At 35.2% G+C, this 18,513-nt stretch overlaps 2 protein-coding genes across 2 annotated transcripts; both read left to right on the top strand.

Annotated features, from left to right (window-relative positions):
• Nucleotides 1–1,725: 1,725 nt before the first annotated feature.
• Nucleotides 1,726–4,589, top strand: LOC25486777 (cytochrome P450 72A68-like). Its single transcript, NM_001405053.1, has 5 exons — nucleotides 1,726–2,065; nucleotides 2,552–2,766; nucleotides 3,104–3,348; nucleotides 3,438–3,825; nucleotides 3,928–4,589. The coding sequence occupies exons 1-5, from the start codon at nucleotides 1,783–1,785 to the stop codon at nucleotides 4,357–4,359; spliced, it is 1,563 nt and encodes a 520-aa protein (NP_001391982.1). The 5' UTR covers nucleotides 1,726–1,782; the 3' UTR covers nucleotides 4,360–4,589.
• A 5,611-nt stretch (nucleotides 4,590–10,200) lies between these two features.
• Nucleotides 10,201–17,733, top strand: LOC25486775 (uncharacterized). Its single transcript, XM_024777036.1, has 11 exons — nucleotides 10,201–10,493; nucleotides 11,177–11,744; nucleotides 11,851–11,943; nucleotides 12,186–12,420; nucleotides 15,611–15,652; nucleotides 15,742–15,863; nucleotides 15,912–16,053; nucleotides 16,184–16,340; nucleotides 16,520–16,985; nucleotides 17,125–17,212; nucleotides 17,321–17,733. Exons 1-11 carry the CDS (start codon nucleotides 10,201–10,203, stop codon nucleotides 17,731–17,733), a joined length of 2,619 nt encoding a protein of 872 aa, XP_024632804.1.
• Nucleotides 17,734–18,513: the final 780 nt, after the last annotated feature.

The raw sequence follows: 18,513 nt of genomic DNA, 5'->3' as shown, positions 1-18,513 counted from the left end.
AAAATGCCTCAATTTTATAGGGACTAAAAACATATTTAACTCAACAAAAAAAGTCAGATGTGGCATCCACGTGTGCTTCACCGTTTGCTCAATCAACAACAATTAACAGCGAGGACCTATTTTGCTAACGGAAAAAAACGTAGGGGACCAAAAATTTAATAAAATTTAAGTGGGGACTAATGTTGGAAACACGCCTATTTATAGGGACCTAAAACATAATTAACCCAAAAAATAAACAATTAAACATACTCCCATTATTCCACTAACTCCTTTGTAAAAAAAATAAAAAAAATTGTCCTAAACTCTGTGACCCCGTTTAATATTCAATGTAATAACCCACTTAGGATCGGCCTAGTGGTTGGTTTGAAATTTTGGAATTTGCTTCTACAAAGGTCTCAGGTTTGATTCCCTCTGGTGCCAATTTCGGTGGGCTAAATCCATACAGAGTTTGCTCTGACTTTAAATGGGACCTCCGCAAGTGGGCGGTGGTGAAATTGGTTTCTTCGAATTAGTCAGTTCTTAGATCGGATACCTAATTTTCAAAATATATATATATATATATATATATTCAATGTAATATTAATCATAGTTTTTCAATTGTATCATTTATTTAATAATATTTGTATCATTCTCAATTTTATATAATCCAATTTATTGTTACGATGAGGTTAAATACATCAATACTTACTAATGATGCTTTAATAAAAATAAGAAAATAAATAATAAAAAAAATGTTAACAAAATAGCATGTCATCCCGCTCCTCCTCAACCTCGAGTGATTGTACACTGGCACCTTCGAACCCTTTTTTTTTCTTTTTCGGAACCATCGCAAACAATTCTGTGCCACGCCATAGGCGATTTTTCTTTGTTCTTCTCATCACCCTGAACGTTACCCTGATTCTGATTCTGAGACATATCTACATTAAAAACAAATGGCGTTCAAAACCTAACTAAACAACAATGCCATAAAATCGTAAAATAAAAAACTAAACCTAAACTTAAACTATCATGAAAACCTACACCTAAACCTAACAATTCTACAACGATTCATCAAAACCTAAATCTAACAATTCAATAAAAGTTCTCTAACAATTCTAACCTAAACTATCCTAACATATCATAAAATCAATATAATCGAACCTATATAATCGAAATTTAACAAAAAAAAACAAACAATTCGACCACAAAACAACAATGCAATAGGATTTAGAAAACTTACTTGTTTTTGTGATTGAAATTGGCTTGGAATGACTTCAAATTGCTCAAAATCGCAGCAAGGAGAATAAAAAAATGCAACAATGGAGTTTTGAAAACTCCTATGTTTGTTATGTTCTTATAACATTTTTCTCGGCAGTTAACTACCGAAGATTTTCTCAACAATTAACTGTCGCCGGATTTTTAATTCCTCGGCAGTTAACTGCCGAGGGGACAAAATCATATTTTACTAATGTTTCTCAGCCTTATCAAACGTGGGAACAACAATACTCAGATAGGGTAATGTTACCTACCAATATTTAACTCGTGCATCTCGGGTCACACACACGATGTAGGACTCACTTTATCATAAATATTCTATACGAATTAAAGATAAATTTTAGTGGATCCCACAATAATTATATCGTACCATTATATATACGAATTAAAGATAAATTTTAAATGAAAAACATTTAAAATCAGCCATAAAGAAATGGAATATAAATTACATGGTTCTGATTTCATATGTTCACAGTTTTCCGAAAAACATTTCACACTTAGTTTGGTTTTACTATTACAAACAAAGAAATGGAATTATCTTGGGAAACAAAATCAGCCATAATTCTCATCACTGTGACATTTGGTTTGGTATACGCATGGAGGGTATTGAATTGGATGTGGCTGAAGCCAAAGAAGATAGAGAAGCTTTTAAGAGAACAAGGCCTTCAAGGGAACCCTTATAGACTTTTGCTTGGAGATGCAAAGGATTATTTTGTGATGCAAAAGAAAGTTCAATCCAAACCCATGAATCTATCTGATGATATTGCGCCACGTGTCGCTCCTTACATTCATCATGCTGTTCAAACTCATGGTATTTTTCTTTTTTCAAACTCAATCTTACTACTACAATATTGATTTGAAGTGATAGAGAAAATCTATCACTGATTTGTTTGTCTGTCAAAGTTTATTGACTGTTTTTACTAAGATTTTCGACTTTTATCTCTTTTTTTGGTCAAGTAGTTTAGTGGCTAAAAATTTATCATTAAGTGAATAAGTGGGGTGTCTGGAGTTCGAATCTTAACCCCGTATATATTATGCAATGTCAAGATGGCTTGGGACATTGAAGTGTGTTCTACGTCAAGGTCTCATGATCGATTCTTTCTGATGAATTTTGTTGGGATAGTTTAGCTTTATATAAAAAACTTACGTAAAAACTTTCACCGATGGAAGATATTTAAATTGCAAGTCCTTAGTAATCTAGTTATAACGATCAATGAACTCATCATCATCTTGAACCTCATTGAAGTCATGTTATGGTACAATTGATCTTCACTAATATTCCACCCATTGTATGCAGGGAAAAAGTCTTTTATTTGGTTTGGAATGAAACCATGGGTGATTCTCAATGAACCTGAACAAATAAGAGAAGTATTCAACAAGATGTCTGAGTTCCCAAAGGTTCAATATAAGTTTATGAAGTTAATAACTCGCGGTCTTGTTAAACTAGAAGGAGAAAAGTGGAGCAAGCATAGAAGAATAATCAACCCTGCGTTTCACATGGAAAAATTGAAGGTTATCTTCTTTTTTCATTTATCTTTTGCACTACTCGTGTGGTAAAATTTGTTTTTGATTAACCAAGCAATTGAGCTTAAGTGGTTAATGAGCTTTACTAAAGACGAATCGTTCAACGGAACCCACGTTCGATTCATAGGTAGAAATTTTTTTTGTCAGGTGATCCTTACCTCGTGGCTGAACTCCTGATTACCAGGCCCCTTTCCCCTGGGAACCAGAGGGTGAATGCCAAAAAAAAAAACAATTTGTTTTTGTTTACCCTGCAAATTACACCTCTACAATCTACATAGTTTTGTTTATTTGAAAACTTAGATGTTTCTTTTTTATTACACCGTAGATTATGACACCAACATTCTTGAAAAGCTGCAATGATTTGATTAGCAATTGGGAAAAAATGTTGTCTTCAAATGGATCATGTGAAATGGACGTATGGCCTTCCCTTCAGAGCTTGACAAGTGATGTTATCGCTCGTTCGTCATTTGGAAGTAGTTATGAAGAAGGAAGAAAAGTATTTCAACTTCAAATAGAGCAAGGTGAACTTATAATGAAAAATCTAATGAAATCTTTAATCCCTTTATGGAGGTAAGACTATTATATCACAGTGCCAGTTCATTTTTCCTTCTCTAATCACTAAGATGTTAGTTTTACATGACTATTCTTTTTACTTGCAGGTTTTTACCTACCGCTGATCATAGAAAGATAAATGAAAATGAAAAACAAATAGAAACTACTCTTAAGAATATAATTAACAAGAGGGAAAAAGCAATTAAGGCAGGTGAAGCCACTGAGAATGACTTATTAGGTCTCCTCCTAGAGTCGAACCACAGAGAAATTAAAGAACATGGAAACGTCAAGAATATGGGATTGAGTCTTGAAGAAGTAGTCGGGGAATGCAGGTTATTCCATGTTGCAGGGCAAGAGACTACTTCAGATTTGCTTGTTTGGACGATGGTGTTGTTGAGTAGGTACCCTGATTGGCAAGAACGTGCAAGGAAGGAAGTATTAGAGATATTTGGCAATGAAAAACCCGACTTTGATGGACTAAATAAACTTAAGATTGTAAGTATTTTAATTTCATATTTTTGTAATTGCAGCTTAGTTATGTAACATAAATTCCAATAGTCTTAATACTTTTGGTAACATAAATTTGTTTTGTTTTAGATGGCCATGATTTTGTATGAGGTTTTGAGGTTGTACCCTCCTGTAACCGGCGTTGCTCGAAAAGTTGAGAATGATATAAAACTTGGAGACTTGACATTATATGCTGGAATGGAGGTTTACATGCCAATTGTTTTGATTCACCATGATTGTGAACTATGGGGTGATGATGCTAAGATTTTCAATCCTGAGAGATTTTCTGGTGGAATTTCCAAAGCAACAAACGGTAGATTTTCATATTTTCCGTTTGGAGCGGGTCCTAGAATCTGCATTGGACAAAACTTTTCCCTGTTGGAAGCAAAGATGGCAATGGCATTGATTTTAAAGAATTTTTCATTTGAACTTTCTCAAACATATGCTCATGCTCCATCTGTGGTGCTTTCTGTTCAGCCACAACATGGTGCTCATGTTATTCTACGCAAAATCAAAACATAAAAACAACATCAGAGAAGAAACGTATGTCATCTAGATTTATCTAAATTTCATTATTCATAATGTATGTTTTTAATTTAAATTTGAAAAATTATTGTAAGACCCTTACTTTAGAAATAGCTAGTCCAACGGGTTTGGACGTTGGACTAGTTTTAAGAACAGCTTATTTCCTCATGTGTGATCTCTGCTAGCATGAATAAAATAATATCACGGCCAACGCTACATTGTGTTAATCTTTTATATTTTTTTTTGTGGTGAACGGGGTTTGAATCCAAACCTTAAATATATTATGCATTGTTCCTACCAACAGAGCTAAGATCACAAAGACGGCTTATCTTTTATCTGCTATAAGTTAATTCAATTTTGGTTTCGTGGAAACCAGACAAAAATTCATTTGTCGTCTAAGTTTTTTTAAAGAAGTTTTAGTTGACTTTATTTGTATCTAAAATTTAAACATAGATTTTATATATCGTCTGTAGCGATAATTTTAACTCTATATATTTTCAAGAGTTTTTTTATGGATATATTATTAAGAGTTGCGATAATTTTAACTCATTATAACTTTATCTAAAATATGATTTACCAATACTCTAGACCCGTGCGGATACACGGGTTTGCAATTAGTTCAATTAGAGAAATAAATTGTCACATGTTAGTGAAATTTATTTTCGTTAAAAGAATTATTTTAAAATTCTTAGAGATTAAAATTGTAACTTGAGTATTGAATCAAAGTGATTTGAAGAAATGTCCCTGCTGTTTCTTAAAAAAAAGAAATGTCTCTGCTGTGAACTTAGCTCAATTGGTAAAGACAATAAATAATATATGTAAGATTTGGAATTCGAATCCCGTCAAAAAAAAAAAAGTGATTTGAAAAACAATAACCCTAAATTTTGGTTTTGATGATAATTATAAAGTACAAAAAAAAACAATTTATACCCTAATGTTTGTTCCATGTGTAGAAAAATTATGTAAAGGATCTATCCTATGTTCTCATGTGAAGAAAAAAGAATAACTTCTCATTTACCTTGATCGTATGACTATTGGACATCAGCGATCAGTTAGCCTCTGGTCAAAAAGGTCACAATGAAGTCTTGTATCTGGTCAACATGATCACAATTAAGCCTCTGATCCTTTCAAACCTTATCCTCTAATGAATAATATATTTATCATGTGATAAAGTTTTCTCTCCAAAACGGTCAAATTACAATAACAATTTCAAATTGGAACGATGTATTCACTCTTGTATTGTAATTTATCAATCAAATATATTTGTATTTTTTAAAGAAAAATATCAATCAATTATTAATACACACTATAATCCACAAAACAATTAATTATTTTAAGGGTGTTTACCTCAGTAATATAGTCGAGTTCTGATTTTCCCCAGTTTTTAGATTCCAACACCTGTAACATGAAGATTCTTTAGAAATTAACTCTAACCCCATTTGACGTTGTAACAATCGTGACGTGGCACACTGAGTTAACGATTTTTGATGGTTTCTGATTTTTCTCTAATAAAATTCACCCATGTAAACTGTAACGCGCTACTTCTATTAAAGCAATAAAACACGCGAATATTACAATTATTCAAGAAATAGACGTCTTCAATAATCCTCAAAAGAAAGCATGCATAAATTTTTTCTCAAAAACATCGCAGTGGATAAATAACATACATCTCCAAGTAGCAATGTCATAGACATCATAATACATCACCAAAGTAAATCTCCAGTCTCAACATGAGTAAAAATATCAATATCATATAAAATAGTCAACATCAAAATAAAAGAAAGACCGACACCCCAAATCAGAGCCATATACTAAGATCTTCATAAATAAGCATAATCAAGTGAAAAGATATTCATCAATTTAAACTTCAAATGATTAAAGCAAAAAGATAATTCAACATCAACATTTATTCATTGACACATATAAGTTCACATTGTCACAAGTATACAAATCATCAACCACCAAGCACATAAACAATTATGACTCATGTCAAATCATGCAATGCGCCTAGACACGACACCTATATGCATGTGGTTGTTAGACTGTAATTTCAACAGGCTCATTTAATGTGGTCAACATTTAGTTGACTTTTAACTTTGCAGGAATCGAAGACTTCTCATTCTAATTTGAGGATTTCGACAGAACAACAAACTTAATGCGTATGATCAAGAGTTCAATAGAACAAGGCTAAAAGCGGGGTTGTGTCGAAGACAAGCAGTCAAGGCGGGAAAGGCACAATTTCAAGCTCAAAGGCGGTTTCCTTAGTGGGAATGTGTGGACAAGCGGTTGTCGAAGATGGAGGAAGTGTTGATCATGAGATTAGGCTTTTGCCAGTTATTTTCTTTATGTATAAATAAGAGTTTCCTAGTCGGAAAATGGTTTGCAAATCATTTATAGAAATTCTACAACACTCAAACTACCAACGTCTAGGGAAACGAGTTATACATAATGTATGTAAACTTATTTGTAGACCACTTTACTTTTAATGCAATGCATTTTACATTTCCTTTAAGTTTATGCGTTTAAACTTTTACCCTTTCCGTTAATTTTATCTTGCTTTTACTTGCAATCGCAAACCTGTCGAGAGGCAATGCCTTTACTCTAAAACTCGTCCTACTCTCTAAGTAATCTGAGTGCATTTTGTGGCCTTTTTCAAACCGTTTTCGATCAAAACCTTTGCACAACATGTCCTGAGATTTCCAGTTCGGTCTCGCTTGTAATAATCAGAACTAGCCCGTAGTTTGCCGAAAACAGCGGTAAGCAAATTGGCACGCCCAGTGGGACTCTGTTTGTGCAATACATTTTCAAAAACTTTTTTTAAAAAAAAAAAAAACTGTTTCCAGGTAACTTTATTGCTAAAAACACCAAATTTTTTGCGTATGCATTTGAAAAGTGGTAAATATATGGCTCGTGCCAGTTCATCCTCTTCACAACCGTCTTCACAAGTGTAACGCCCTAACTCTAATAAAGCAATTAAACATGTGAATAAATCATATATTCAAGAGATAGTCGCTACTTTCACCAAATCAAGAAAATCAAAAACAAATCGACGGTCAACATGCATGCATATATAAACATCATCAGTCGCAGCGGATACGAATCTCATACATCAACATACATGTCATGTGATCTTAAAATACATAAGTATAAAATCTCCAAGTCCGACATATGGACAAAATCTCAAAGTATAAAAATAATCCAACAAGATCTAGAGCTAACAACAAAACCCTAGATCAGAGCCAACTCTACTCTAAGACCCGATAGCGGAGAAAGCTCCCACTATCCACCAACCTCAAGAAAACACCAAGCTACTAGTCCTGCACAACGTCTACTCACCCATACAGGCAAGTAGGCGGTTAAAACCACTGGGGGTGAGTATTACATCAACATAATCAATAACACATATAAGCAGGCATAGCATAATTCAATGTCTTGTAAGAATCAAAATAGATATTTATATTCCATACATACATTATCACCACAATTCATGTCTCACCAAAATATATTCAATGAACACATCGTCAACAATAATCATCATTCACAATTCCCCTATTTCCATGAGTTCATCAATTCACATAATTAATCATTACATGGCACAACAACCCAACAAATACAAACATCACCACTACTCACTTACAACCACAAGTTCATCAAGTAATTTGCACAACTAGGACTCATGTCACCTCATGATATGATCCTAGACACAACAACTATATGCATGCGGTACCGTTCATCACCAATATTTTAGGCCGTCGCCCATCATCACCAAAATCATCACCAATTGGATATATAAACATATCCGTCATCACCAAATATGTATGCATGAACATATGACTCAATATTAATGCATATGTCCACACAAAAACTCATCATATCATCACCAAAATCGTCACCAATATATATTTGCATTTATGCAATCGCACCAATAATTCATCACCAAGTACATAATTAATCTCATATCACAATAAATAAGGTATATGGACTCACCAACATCATCTCATCATTACAATAATTATCATATACCAAGTAAGAAACATACAACATCTCATGTTCATATCATATCCAACATATCAATATTCATCCATACCTCTTCATTTTCAAAGTAAACCAATTAAAGTTCAAAGGAACCACTCTCATTCATTTCCAGAAATTCAATAATCATTAAACAACATTAATTTCATTCCATTTCTTAAGAAAAATCACATTCCGGAAAAATCGACATTTTAAGTAATTTTCCAAATTAAGTCCCAATTTCACAAACCAAGTTTCACATACTCTAAAACCTTTAATTGAACTTATAATAAACATACTTTGAAGTTTCGAAACAATCCATAAGGTTTGGGTTGACTTAGAAATAGTTATGCGGAATTTTTCGTAAAATTTCACTAAAACCTCCTTAGAGTATTTTCATCATAACTCAAAAACTAAAAATCATTTTCAAGTCAAATCAAAGCCATTGGAAAGCTAACACAATTATCTAAAACTTTCATGTTTACACCAAAGGCCAATTCAAAACAGAAATAGGTGAAAAAGACGCAAGAACGCGAAACAGGGGATGCTGGAACTGGGCATTTTCGCCTGGCGGAATGTTTTCTCGCCATGGCGAGCGAAGGCAGTGGCTACTCGCCACTAGCTCGCCATTAGCTCGCCCGGCGGAATCGCGCAGTTCAGAAAAATTCAGTTTTACGGGAAAAATCCATTTTCACCCAAAAATCCCAGATTTCGACTTCCCATTACCCAAATTCGATTCCAAAGTGTATCCAAACGTTTTTAGACATGAAAATACACTTATATTCATATACAAACTTGAATCACACATCATTTTGATCAAAATCACCAATTGACCCATTTTCTCAAAACAACAACAACATCTTATTTCTCATCATCAATCCACAATTAAGTATACCCAAATCATGATTCACTCACAATAGCATCAGTTAACAATAACAACATCAATGGAATATGAATTACATCTCATTTCAATCAAATCATATCAAATTTCATCAATTAAGTATAATTTCATAACTTAACATTTATACATACTTTGAAACATGTAATTTCATCCACAAACATACCATAACCATCAATTCATGCATAAGAAAATAGCATCACAGCAAGAGCACGAATTTAGCAAGAATTGTTCATCAACCCATTTTCATACAACATGAGAAAATGCAAAAATTGAACATGATTATGATGATAACTAACCCCTTTACCTTAGGTTATGATCAATTCAAATTTGAGCTTCACTTTAGCTCCTAATTCTCCAATCTTCTAGTTTTCCCCCTTTGCTAACCCTTGTTGTTCCTTTCACTCACTTTCTCTCTCTACCTCTCTCTAACCTTGTGAAATGAAATGAATGAATGAATTCCTCTCCAAGTTTTAGGTTTAGGTGTGTTCCCACTCAATTGGGCTCAATTCTAGACCCTAATGGGCTTAACCCATTCTAACACAATTCTAAAAAGTTTCTAAACACTCAACGGTAATTACTAACAACGGTAAAATATAACCAACGGTCACTAAACGGTAAAAACTAATCACTACACTAGTAACTTAGTAAAATAAGGGTTCTCACAATATATTAAAAATAATTCTCACCAAAATTACCATTTTACCCTTACCCGTCAAATGACCAAAATACCCTTCTAATACGGTAATCCATGTAAATGCACCCAATGACAATTGAATACACACAAGCATAATTAATCACACACAAACACATAATAAAAGTAATTAAAATAAATCTAGCTAAAAATCGGGCTGTTACAACAAGCACAATCTTTACAAGCGACTACTCCTTTAGGAGATTTAAACGTGTCGACCGTCGTGGGGGCAACCATGGCTATGCCAGTTTCGACAGAAACGGGAGTAACCGCCCCCTCAACCGTTTCGACGTCCTCTCCAATGACACGACAAAAAATGGGAACCTTTGTGCCCCCATTTACTGCTGGTGTTCCTTTGACTATCAGTGTCCCAAGTTATCCTTTAGTCAGGCCTAGGCTTGATGATCGAAACACAAATGTGCAGAACCTTCTTAGGGAACAAGCATATGGTATGCCAACTTCGATGATGGCAAATGTGCATAATAGTGCGTCCGCATTTGCAGAACAAAAAAATCCGTTCACAATTACGTACATAGTCCCTCAAGTTCTAGCATTTTCGGTCAAAGTACTCTACTACCCTTAACAACAGAGTCGATGAATCTGTTAAGACAACAAATGGACGAGAGTAATCACAAAATGGTTAATTTGTTGACACAAAAAGTTGGTACCGTGTAACTATTGTGAAGAAGCGATTAAGCGATTTTGTGATTTTTCTCTCCTAGGGTTTCACTCATCGCCCCTTGTGAGAGTCTGTTTTGTCGATTAGATTGATTTTCAATCTTAATCGTGTTCTTTTCTTGTTTTTCTCCTGATGATGGATTATTTAAGCCAACAACGTAATCACAGGGTCTGATACTTTACCGCCGTATTGTTTCTTCACATCGCTTGTTTTCTCAATTTCTTCCAATCGGTTAACCTCCAAGTCTTCAATCGCATTATTTATGTTGTTGTCGTTTTCACAAGTTTGCTCTCCACCTCACCGGTTTCCTGTTCGATTTCAGTCAATCAATTGTTTTCGTTAGTAATCAAACAACTTCTTAGCACAAGTTAGTTCCTTCATTCGGTGGAGTGCATGTGTCTAAAATTTAATTACGTTTCTATGTTACGTGGGTGTTCTTCTATTGGTGTAAGTTTCAATTATTAGGTGCTCTATGATTTGTTTTGGTGTTTCAACTAAATATTAAAAGTTCTCACATATTCTCTGTTGATAGAATTGGTAGGGGAGGAGGTTTGGCTTGTTTATGGAATAAGAATTTTAATTGCTCTATCACAAACTTTTCCCAAAATCATATTGATGTGGATGTTAATGATTCTTTGAGGGGAAGATGGAGGTTAACTGGTTTTTATGGTATGCCGGAAGGAGGAAGAGGGAGGGAGTCTTGGAATTTACTTCGACATATATCCAATCTTTCCCAGCTTCCTTGGTGTATTGTTGGAGATTTTAATGATATATTAGCAACAAATGAAAAGAAAGGAAGGTCAGATCGTCAACCCTGGCTCATTCAAGGTTTCAGACAAGCTGTCATGGATGCTGGACTTGCTGATATTCATATGGATGACTATGCCTTTACCTGGTTTAAAAGTTTAGGCACCGATCGTGCAGTGGAGGAGAAATTGGATAGAGCTATGGCTAATGATAGTTGGTTTGATAAATTCCAGATTGCAAAACTTGAATGCCTGACTACCACTTCGTCTGATCACTACCCCCTCTTACTTGATTGTGCGCCGCAACCCTCTACTATTGGTGGCCAACGTCGTTTTCGTTTTTGTAAATGCTTGGTTAGTTGAACCTGAGTTTGGACCGTTTATTTCTCAAAGATGGAAGGGTTATGGTGAACGACCTCTTGTGCATAAACTTAATCAATGTGCTTTGGATCTCTCTAAGTGGAGAAAGAATGTTAATCAAAATACAAGGCAAGAAATTCGTAAGACTCAACGCAAGCTTGAAGCTATTCGTACACATGTGGATGCTTCCAATGTGAGTTATTTTAACATGTTACGACATAAATTGGATAAATTGTTGATTAAAGATGATGTCTTTTGGAAACAGAGAGCAAAAACGTTTTGGTATAAAAATGGGGACCTTAATACCAAATTTTCCATGCGACAGCCACTACAAGGAGAAAGTTCAATAAAATGTAGCATTTAGAGGATGGAAATGGCTTTGAATGTCGGTCTGAAGATCGTCTGAAGCATATTGCATGTGATTATTTCATACAGTTATTTCAAAAATCAAATGGGTCTCGTGCCAATGTTATTAATTTAGTTCCTGCCACCATCACCATTGAAGATAATTTTATGCTAACTGAGTCCTTTACCTTAGAAGAGTTCAAACAAGCAGTTTTTTCTATGCAAGCAGATAAATGTCCAGGGCCTGATGGTTTTAATCCGGGTTTTTATCAACATTTTTGGGATACTTGCGGTCCTGAAGTATATATCAAGCAGGTTGTCAATGGTTAGAGAAAGGTGTTTTCCCACCCCATGTCAATTCTACTAATATTACACTTATACCAAAAGGTGATTCCCAGACTTCCATGAAGGATTGTCGACCTATTGTGTAACAGCCCGATTTTTAGCTAGATTTATTTTAATTACTTTTATTATGTGTTTGTGTGTGATTATTTGTGCTTGTGTGTATTTAATTGTCATCGGGTGCATTTACGTGGATTACCGTATTAGAAGGGTATTTTAGTCATTTGGCGGGTAAGGGTAAAATTGTAATTTTGGTGAGAATTATTTTAATAATTAGTGAGAACCCTTATTTTACTAAGTTACTATTGTAGTGATTAGTTTTTACTGTTAGTGACCGTTGGTTACATTTTACCGTTATTAATTAAAATATCATTTGGAGTGTAGTAATATTTTTGGTTTGAATAGAAATGGGTTAAGCCCACTAGAAACTAAGTTAAGCCCATTAGTGGAGATAACACTAGGGTTGTGTTAGAAGAACCAATTCATTCATTTCACAAACATTTCTAGAGAGAGAAAGTGGGAAGAGAAGATAAGGGTTTGGAGAGAAGAACTTGAAGAATCCAATTGGGTAAGCTTAGGAGCTAAATTGAAGCCTAGGTTTGGTCTAATCTTCATCTAAGGTAAGGGGGTTAGTCTTTATCATAATCATGTTCATTCTTTGCAATTTTTCACGATTTGTATGAAATGGGTTGAAATGAATGAATGGATAATTGTTGCTAAATTTGTGCTCCAACTTTGACGATATGTTTGTATGCATGAATTGATAATAATTGTATGATTGTTGGTTAAATTACATGTTTAAATATGTGAAAATGAAAAGTTATGGAAATTGTGCAAAATGGATGAATTTGACATGTTGTAGTTGATTTGAGCTACGATTCTTGTGCAATTGATGTTGTTGATGCTAATAGATGTTGTAGTTGATGAATCATTGCTTGGGTATACATATTCATGGATTGATGATGAGAATTTGAATTGTTGTTGGTGTTTTGGTGAAATTTTTGAATTGATGAAATATGATAAGTTGTTGTTGAATTATGATGGAGTGTATGATTATATGTTGTGATTGTGGTTGATTGTTGATGTTGATCTCATTTCATGACTTGGGTATGATTTATGTTGAGAATTTGAATTGTGTTGAATTGGAAGAGATGAATTGTGGTTGTTTAAAAACTTATTGTTTTGAGAAAAATTATTTTAAAACAATTTCATAACTTGTACAAATGCCACGAAACGAGCGAGTTCGATGTGTTAGAGCCTCGGGTTATGCCTCGGATCACGTTTGATGATTGAGGATTTTAAACATTCGATTTTTGATCGAAATTGGCGAAAACCCGCGGCCGAAACACGCGAAAACGCGCGTTTACGGAGTGCTGCGCCTGTAGTGGAGCGCTGGGCGCTGCACCTCTAGCGCCAGGCGCCCATGACAGGACAACGGGAACGTTGTTCCGTGTCCGGGTGCTTGGGGGTGGTCGTGCAGGGGTCCTAGGCGATCGTTTTGAGGTGTTCTTTTGCTGTTTTCACCTACTTTTCTACTGGAACACATTTGGCTTTGTCTGAACTTTAATTTTCTAAATGGTTTGAAACGTGAGTTTGTGTCGTTTCGGTTTTCCGGAAATTGTTGGAACTTGGTCTTTGTGAACAAAAGGAGTTGCAAGCTTAGTCTACAGTTCTTATGGGCTTAGGCAATCCTTGTAAGGTTGGTACAATGTCTTAATCATGTCAAACTTGATTTTCGGGTGGGAATGTGGAATGTATAAACTTGGGATTTTCTCATACGAACTTAGGCTAACCTTTGAACTAATGATCGATAGTTCGTAAGTGGCCTATGCTCATACTTATATGATTGATTAAGATTGAATTGTAGGATTTCAAACTTGAATAAGTTGCCTAGCTTTGAAAATTATCAATGTTGGCCGTTTGCCACATGATTTGGATTTTTGTCGGAAATGTTTCTTTAGCAAATTGTTTTGTGAGTTATTGTGATTATTTTTGTATGACTAAGTGAAGCTGTATGAATGAGTGATTATATTTTGGATATGATATTTATCATGAGATGTTGTTTTTCCCTATTACTTGGAATATGAGAATGCTTGAAATGGTGAAACTATATGATATAGTTGACGTTGCATGACATTGTTGATTATTGATAATTATGTTGAAGTGTGATGGTGAATACTATGATTTAATTGTGTATGGGCATGTTTTCTTGATAATGCAATATTGTGGAGATAATCAATATAATTGGGTGTTGTCCTATATATTGAGTTTGAAATTGTGATTGTTGTCGCATTATCGAGTCCTTACACATGTCCATGCATCATAGTCGTTGTTGCTATAAAAGGGATGACTCTTTTACTTCGAGATTATTGTAAGGCAGGTGTGAGCCCTTACATTCGATGTGCAAGTGGCATCGAAAGGTGACGACCTTGTTGAGATTTGGTACCACATGCATTTATGTGTCCATAAGTGCATATCATAGCATGAGTCCTATGTGAAATATGTGATTGGTGATGAAATGAGATGAATGAATGTTGATAATGATTGTTCAATGATTGGTGTTGTGAATGAATATTTATGATTGGGTAATTATTCATGTGATTGATGTATGTTGATATGAGATATCGAGTTGTGATGTAAGTATTTATGCATGACTAATATTATTCAAGTACATGATATTATTTGATTTGATTATTATCTGGATTATGCTAATGTAATGCTTACCCCCAATGGTTTTAACCGCCTACTTGCCTGTATGGGTGAGTAGACGTTGTGCAGGAGTAGTCTTGGTGAGTCTTTGCTTGGGATATCGGGAGCTTCCTCCGATATCGGTGTCGTCTTGGCTCTGATCTAGGCTTGTCGTGTCGGTCTAGATTAGGTTGTTTTTATTTTCTTTTGGATTATTATTTTGTTGATGACTACCCGTATGTTTGGGTTTTGAGATTTATCTTTGAGACATGATTTATTTGCTCATGGCATGTATATATTTGATCACTCTGATTTATATTCCGCTGTAACCGTTGAGGTTTACATACATGTCTATCGGTTTTTGAATTTTGAATAAGACGTAATCTCTATTTCTTGAATAAATGTATTATTCGCATGTTTAATTGCTTTAATAGAAATAGGAGCGTTACATATTGCACTCTGTAATGTTGTGTATAAAATTGTAGCCAAGGTGCTTGCTAATAGGCTCAAACAGGTGCTCGATAAATGTATTTCTATTAATCAATCAGCTTTTGTCCTAGGTCGATCCATTTTAGACAATGCCATGGTGGCTATTGAAATTGTTCACTATATGAAGGCAAAGGCCAAAGGAAAGAAGGGGATGTTGCACTTAAGTTGGACATTAGTAAAGCTTATGATAGACTAGATTGGGATTATCTACGAGATATCATGATTCAAATGGGTTTCTCATCTCGATGGGTTAGCTGTATTATGCTTTGTGTTGAGACGGATGATTATTCAGTCTAGGTTAACGGAGCACCAGTGTGTCCTATTGTACCAGGGTGCAGCCTTCGTCAGGGTGATCCCATTTCACCTTATTTATTCATCATTTGTGTTGAGGGTCTTTCCTCCTTTATTCGTGAAGCTGAACGTCGTAATGACATTAGAGGTACTATGATATGCACAGATGCACCAATTATTTCTCATCTTCTCTTTGTAGACGATTGTTTTCTTTTCTTTAAAGCTTGTATGAAGAATATTTTGGCTACTTATGAAGAAGCTTCTTTTCTTTTCTTTAGAGGCTGTTTGTATGAAGAATATTTTGGCTACTTATGAAGAAGCTTCGGGGCAGGCCATTAATCTCCAGAAGTCAGAATTATTTTGTAGTCGCAATACTCCAGATGATTTGAAGAATCTCATTGCTACTACTCTGTGTTCGTCAAGTGTTGGGAACAGGTAAATATCTTGGGTTGCCATCTATGATTGGACGTAGTAAACATGCAACTTTTAAATTTATTAAGGATCGTATATGGAATAAAATCAACTCCTGGAGTAGTAGATGTCTCTCGTAGGTTGGAAGGGAGATATATTCTCATTAAGTATATTTTTCAATCTATTCCTTCCTTTGTGATGAGTGTTTTCCTTCTTCCGGGATCCCTCATTAATGAGATAGAGAAAATGTTAAACTCCTTCTGGTGGGGTCATAATTCAGCGAATTCTCGAGGATTGCACTGGCTATCTTGGGAACGCCTTTCAGTTCTTAAGGTGTTTGGAGGTATGGGCTTCAAGGGACTTAAGGCTTTCAATAGGGCTATGGTTGGCAAGCAGGCTTGGAAGTTGGTTTCTTCTCCAGAGTCTCTAATCACTCGTTTACTCAAAACTAAATATTTTCCTCGAAGTGACTATTTTGGTGCTAGCATAGGCCATAATTCTAGTTATGTTTGGCGTAGCATATGGAGTGCCAAAGATGTGATTCGTCGTGGTTTTCAATGGAGTATAGGCACAGGAGAACACATTCCAGTTTGGGATCACCCATGGCTCAGTAATGCTGCACGAATTTTACCGTCTTCTCATCATCATTTGGGATGGCCATCTATCACGGTTTCTGACTTGTTAGTTACACCCCAAAAACAATGGAATATTGAGCTCATTAATGCTTTTTTTTGACAATACTATAGCTAGAAATATTTTTAATACTCCGTTATTCCCTTCGGTAACTCATGATGTGCCTGTTTGGAAGTTCGAGAGGGATGGTGCCTATTCAGTTAAAAGTGCTTACAAGGATATTCTAAATCACGATGAGGCAGTTGTACATCATCGTGTGCCGGGTAACTGGAATTGTATTTGGAGTTTAAAATTGCCCCCGAAGGTCAAGAATTTCCTATGGAGAGCTTATCGTAATTATTTGCCCATAAGAATCTGATTGCAATCAAAAGGAGTTCAATGTACTGATAGGTGTGCAGTATGTGTGGATTTTGGCGAGAATAGTACACATATGTTCTTTATGTGTGATAAAAGCAAGATTTGTTGGCAGCGGAGTGGATTATGGAGTCTTTTGATGGCTGTTTTTGATATTGATGCAAGTTTTCCAACCACTGTGTTTGCTATCTTACAACACTTGGACCAGCAACAAAAACAAGTTTTCAGTGTGACCCTCTGGAGTATATGGAAGCATAGAAACAATAAAGTATGGAACAATGTCACTGAAACAGCTGAAGCTATTTGTGCTCGTGCAGGATCTGTTCTTACTAGTTGGAGGAATGCTCAGTCTATGCGTCCTCCTATCACTCAGCATCCCGCTACCCCGAATGACTTGAAGTGGATTAAACCAAGTCCCGACAGATTTTAATGTAATGTTGATGCGTTATTTTCTCAAGCTCAGAATCGGGTTGGCATTGGTGTGTGCATTCGAGATGATGAAGGTTGTTATGTTTTGGCCAAGACTGAATGAATGTCTCCACTCCTTGATGTAGATTTGGGTGAGACTTTAGGTTTATTATCAGCCATGTACTGGGTTCGCGATCTGCAGCTAGGTATTGTGGACTTTGAGCTTGATTCCAAAACTGTGGTAGATAGTCTTTATGGCAGTAAAAGTGGCGTCTCTAATTTTAGCGCAGTAATCAATGATTGTAGACGTCTGTTAGCTTCAGAATTAGTAACCTCTGATGTTAGGTTTATTCGGAGACAAGCCAACGAAGTCGCTCATAGCTTTGCTAGAGTAGCTTTGTTACATGCTAGTTTCCATATTCATATTAGAATTCTATCTTGTATCTCTACTATTATTATGAATGAAATGCAATAAGTTTGTTCTTGTAAAAAAAAAAACAAATTGGTACCGTGTTTTCATATTTAGATGGTCAATCGAAGAATGGACTTGATGGAGATGCTCGAAGCGTGGTTTTGGTTCGACAGGCAGAAGAGTATCGAAGAAAGTGTAGTTACACGTGAAGTCAAGCAACGGGTACTTCCAATAGACCAATATTTGAAATTCAAATCGAATAGATATCTTCTATCAGTTTCTAGCGGTTATAGTTTCAAATCTTCATGTAGGTAGTTATTCTTCTAGTATAATCGTAGTTTTCCATAGGAAAAACGGGTCATAAACTAATCATACACAAAATTTACACTC

Source organism: Medicago truncatula, chromosome 2, assembly GCF_003473485.1.
Source record: "Medicago truncatula cultivar Jemalong A17 chromosome 2, MtrunA17r5.0-ANR, whole genome shotgun sequence".
Lineage (NCBI taxonomy): Eukaryota > Viridiplantae > Streptophyta > Magnoliopsida > Fabales > Fabaceae > Medicago > Medicago truncatula.
The sequence above is the reverse complement of the archived record's forward strand: the minus strand, read 5'-3'. Positions and strand labels throughout refer to the sequence as shown.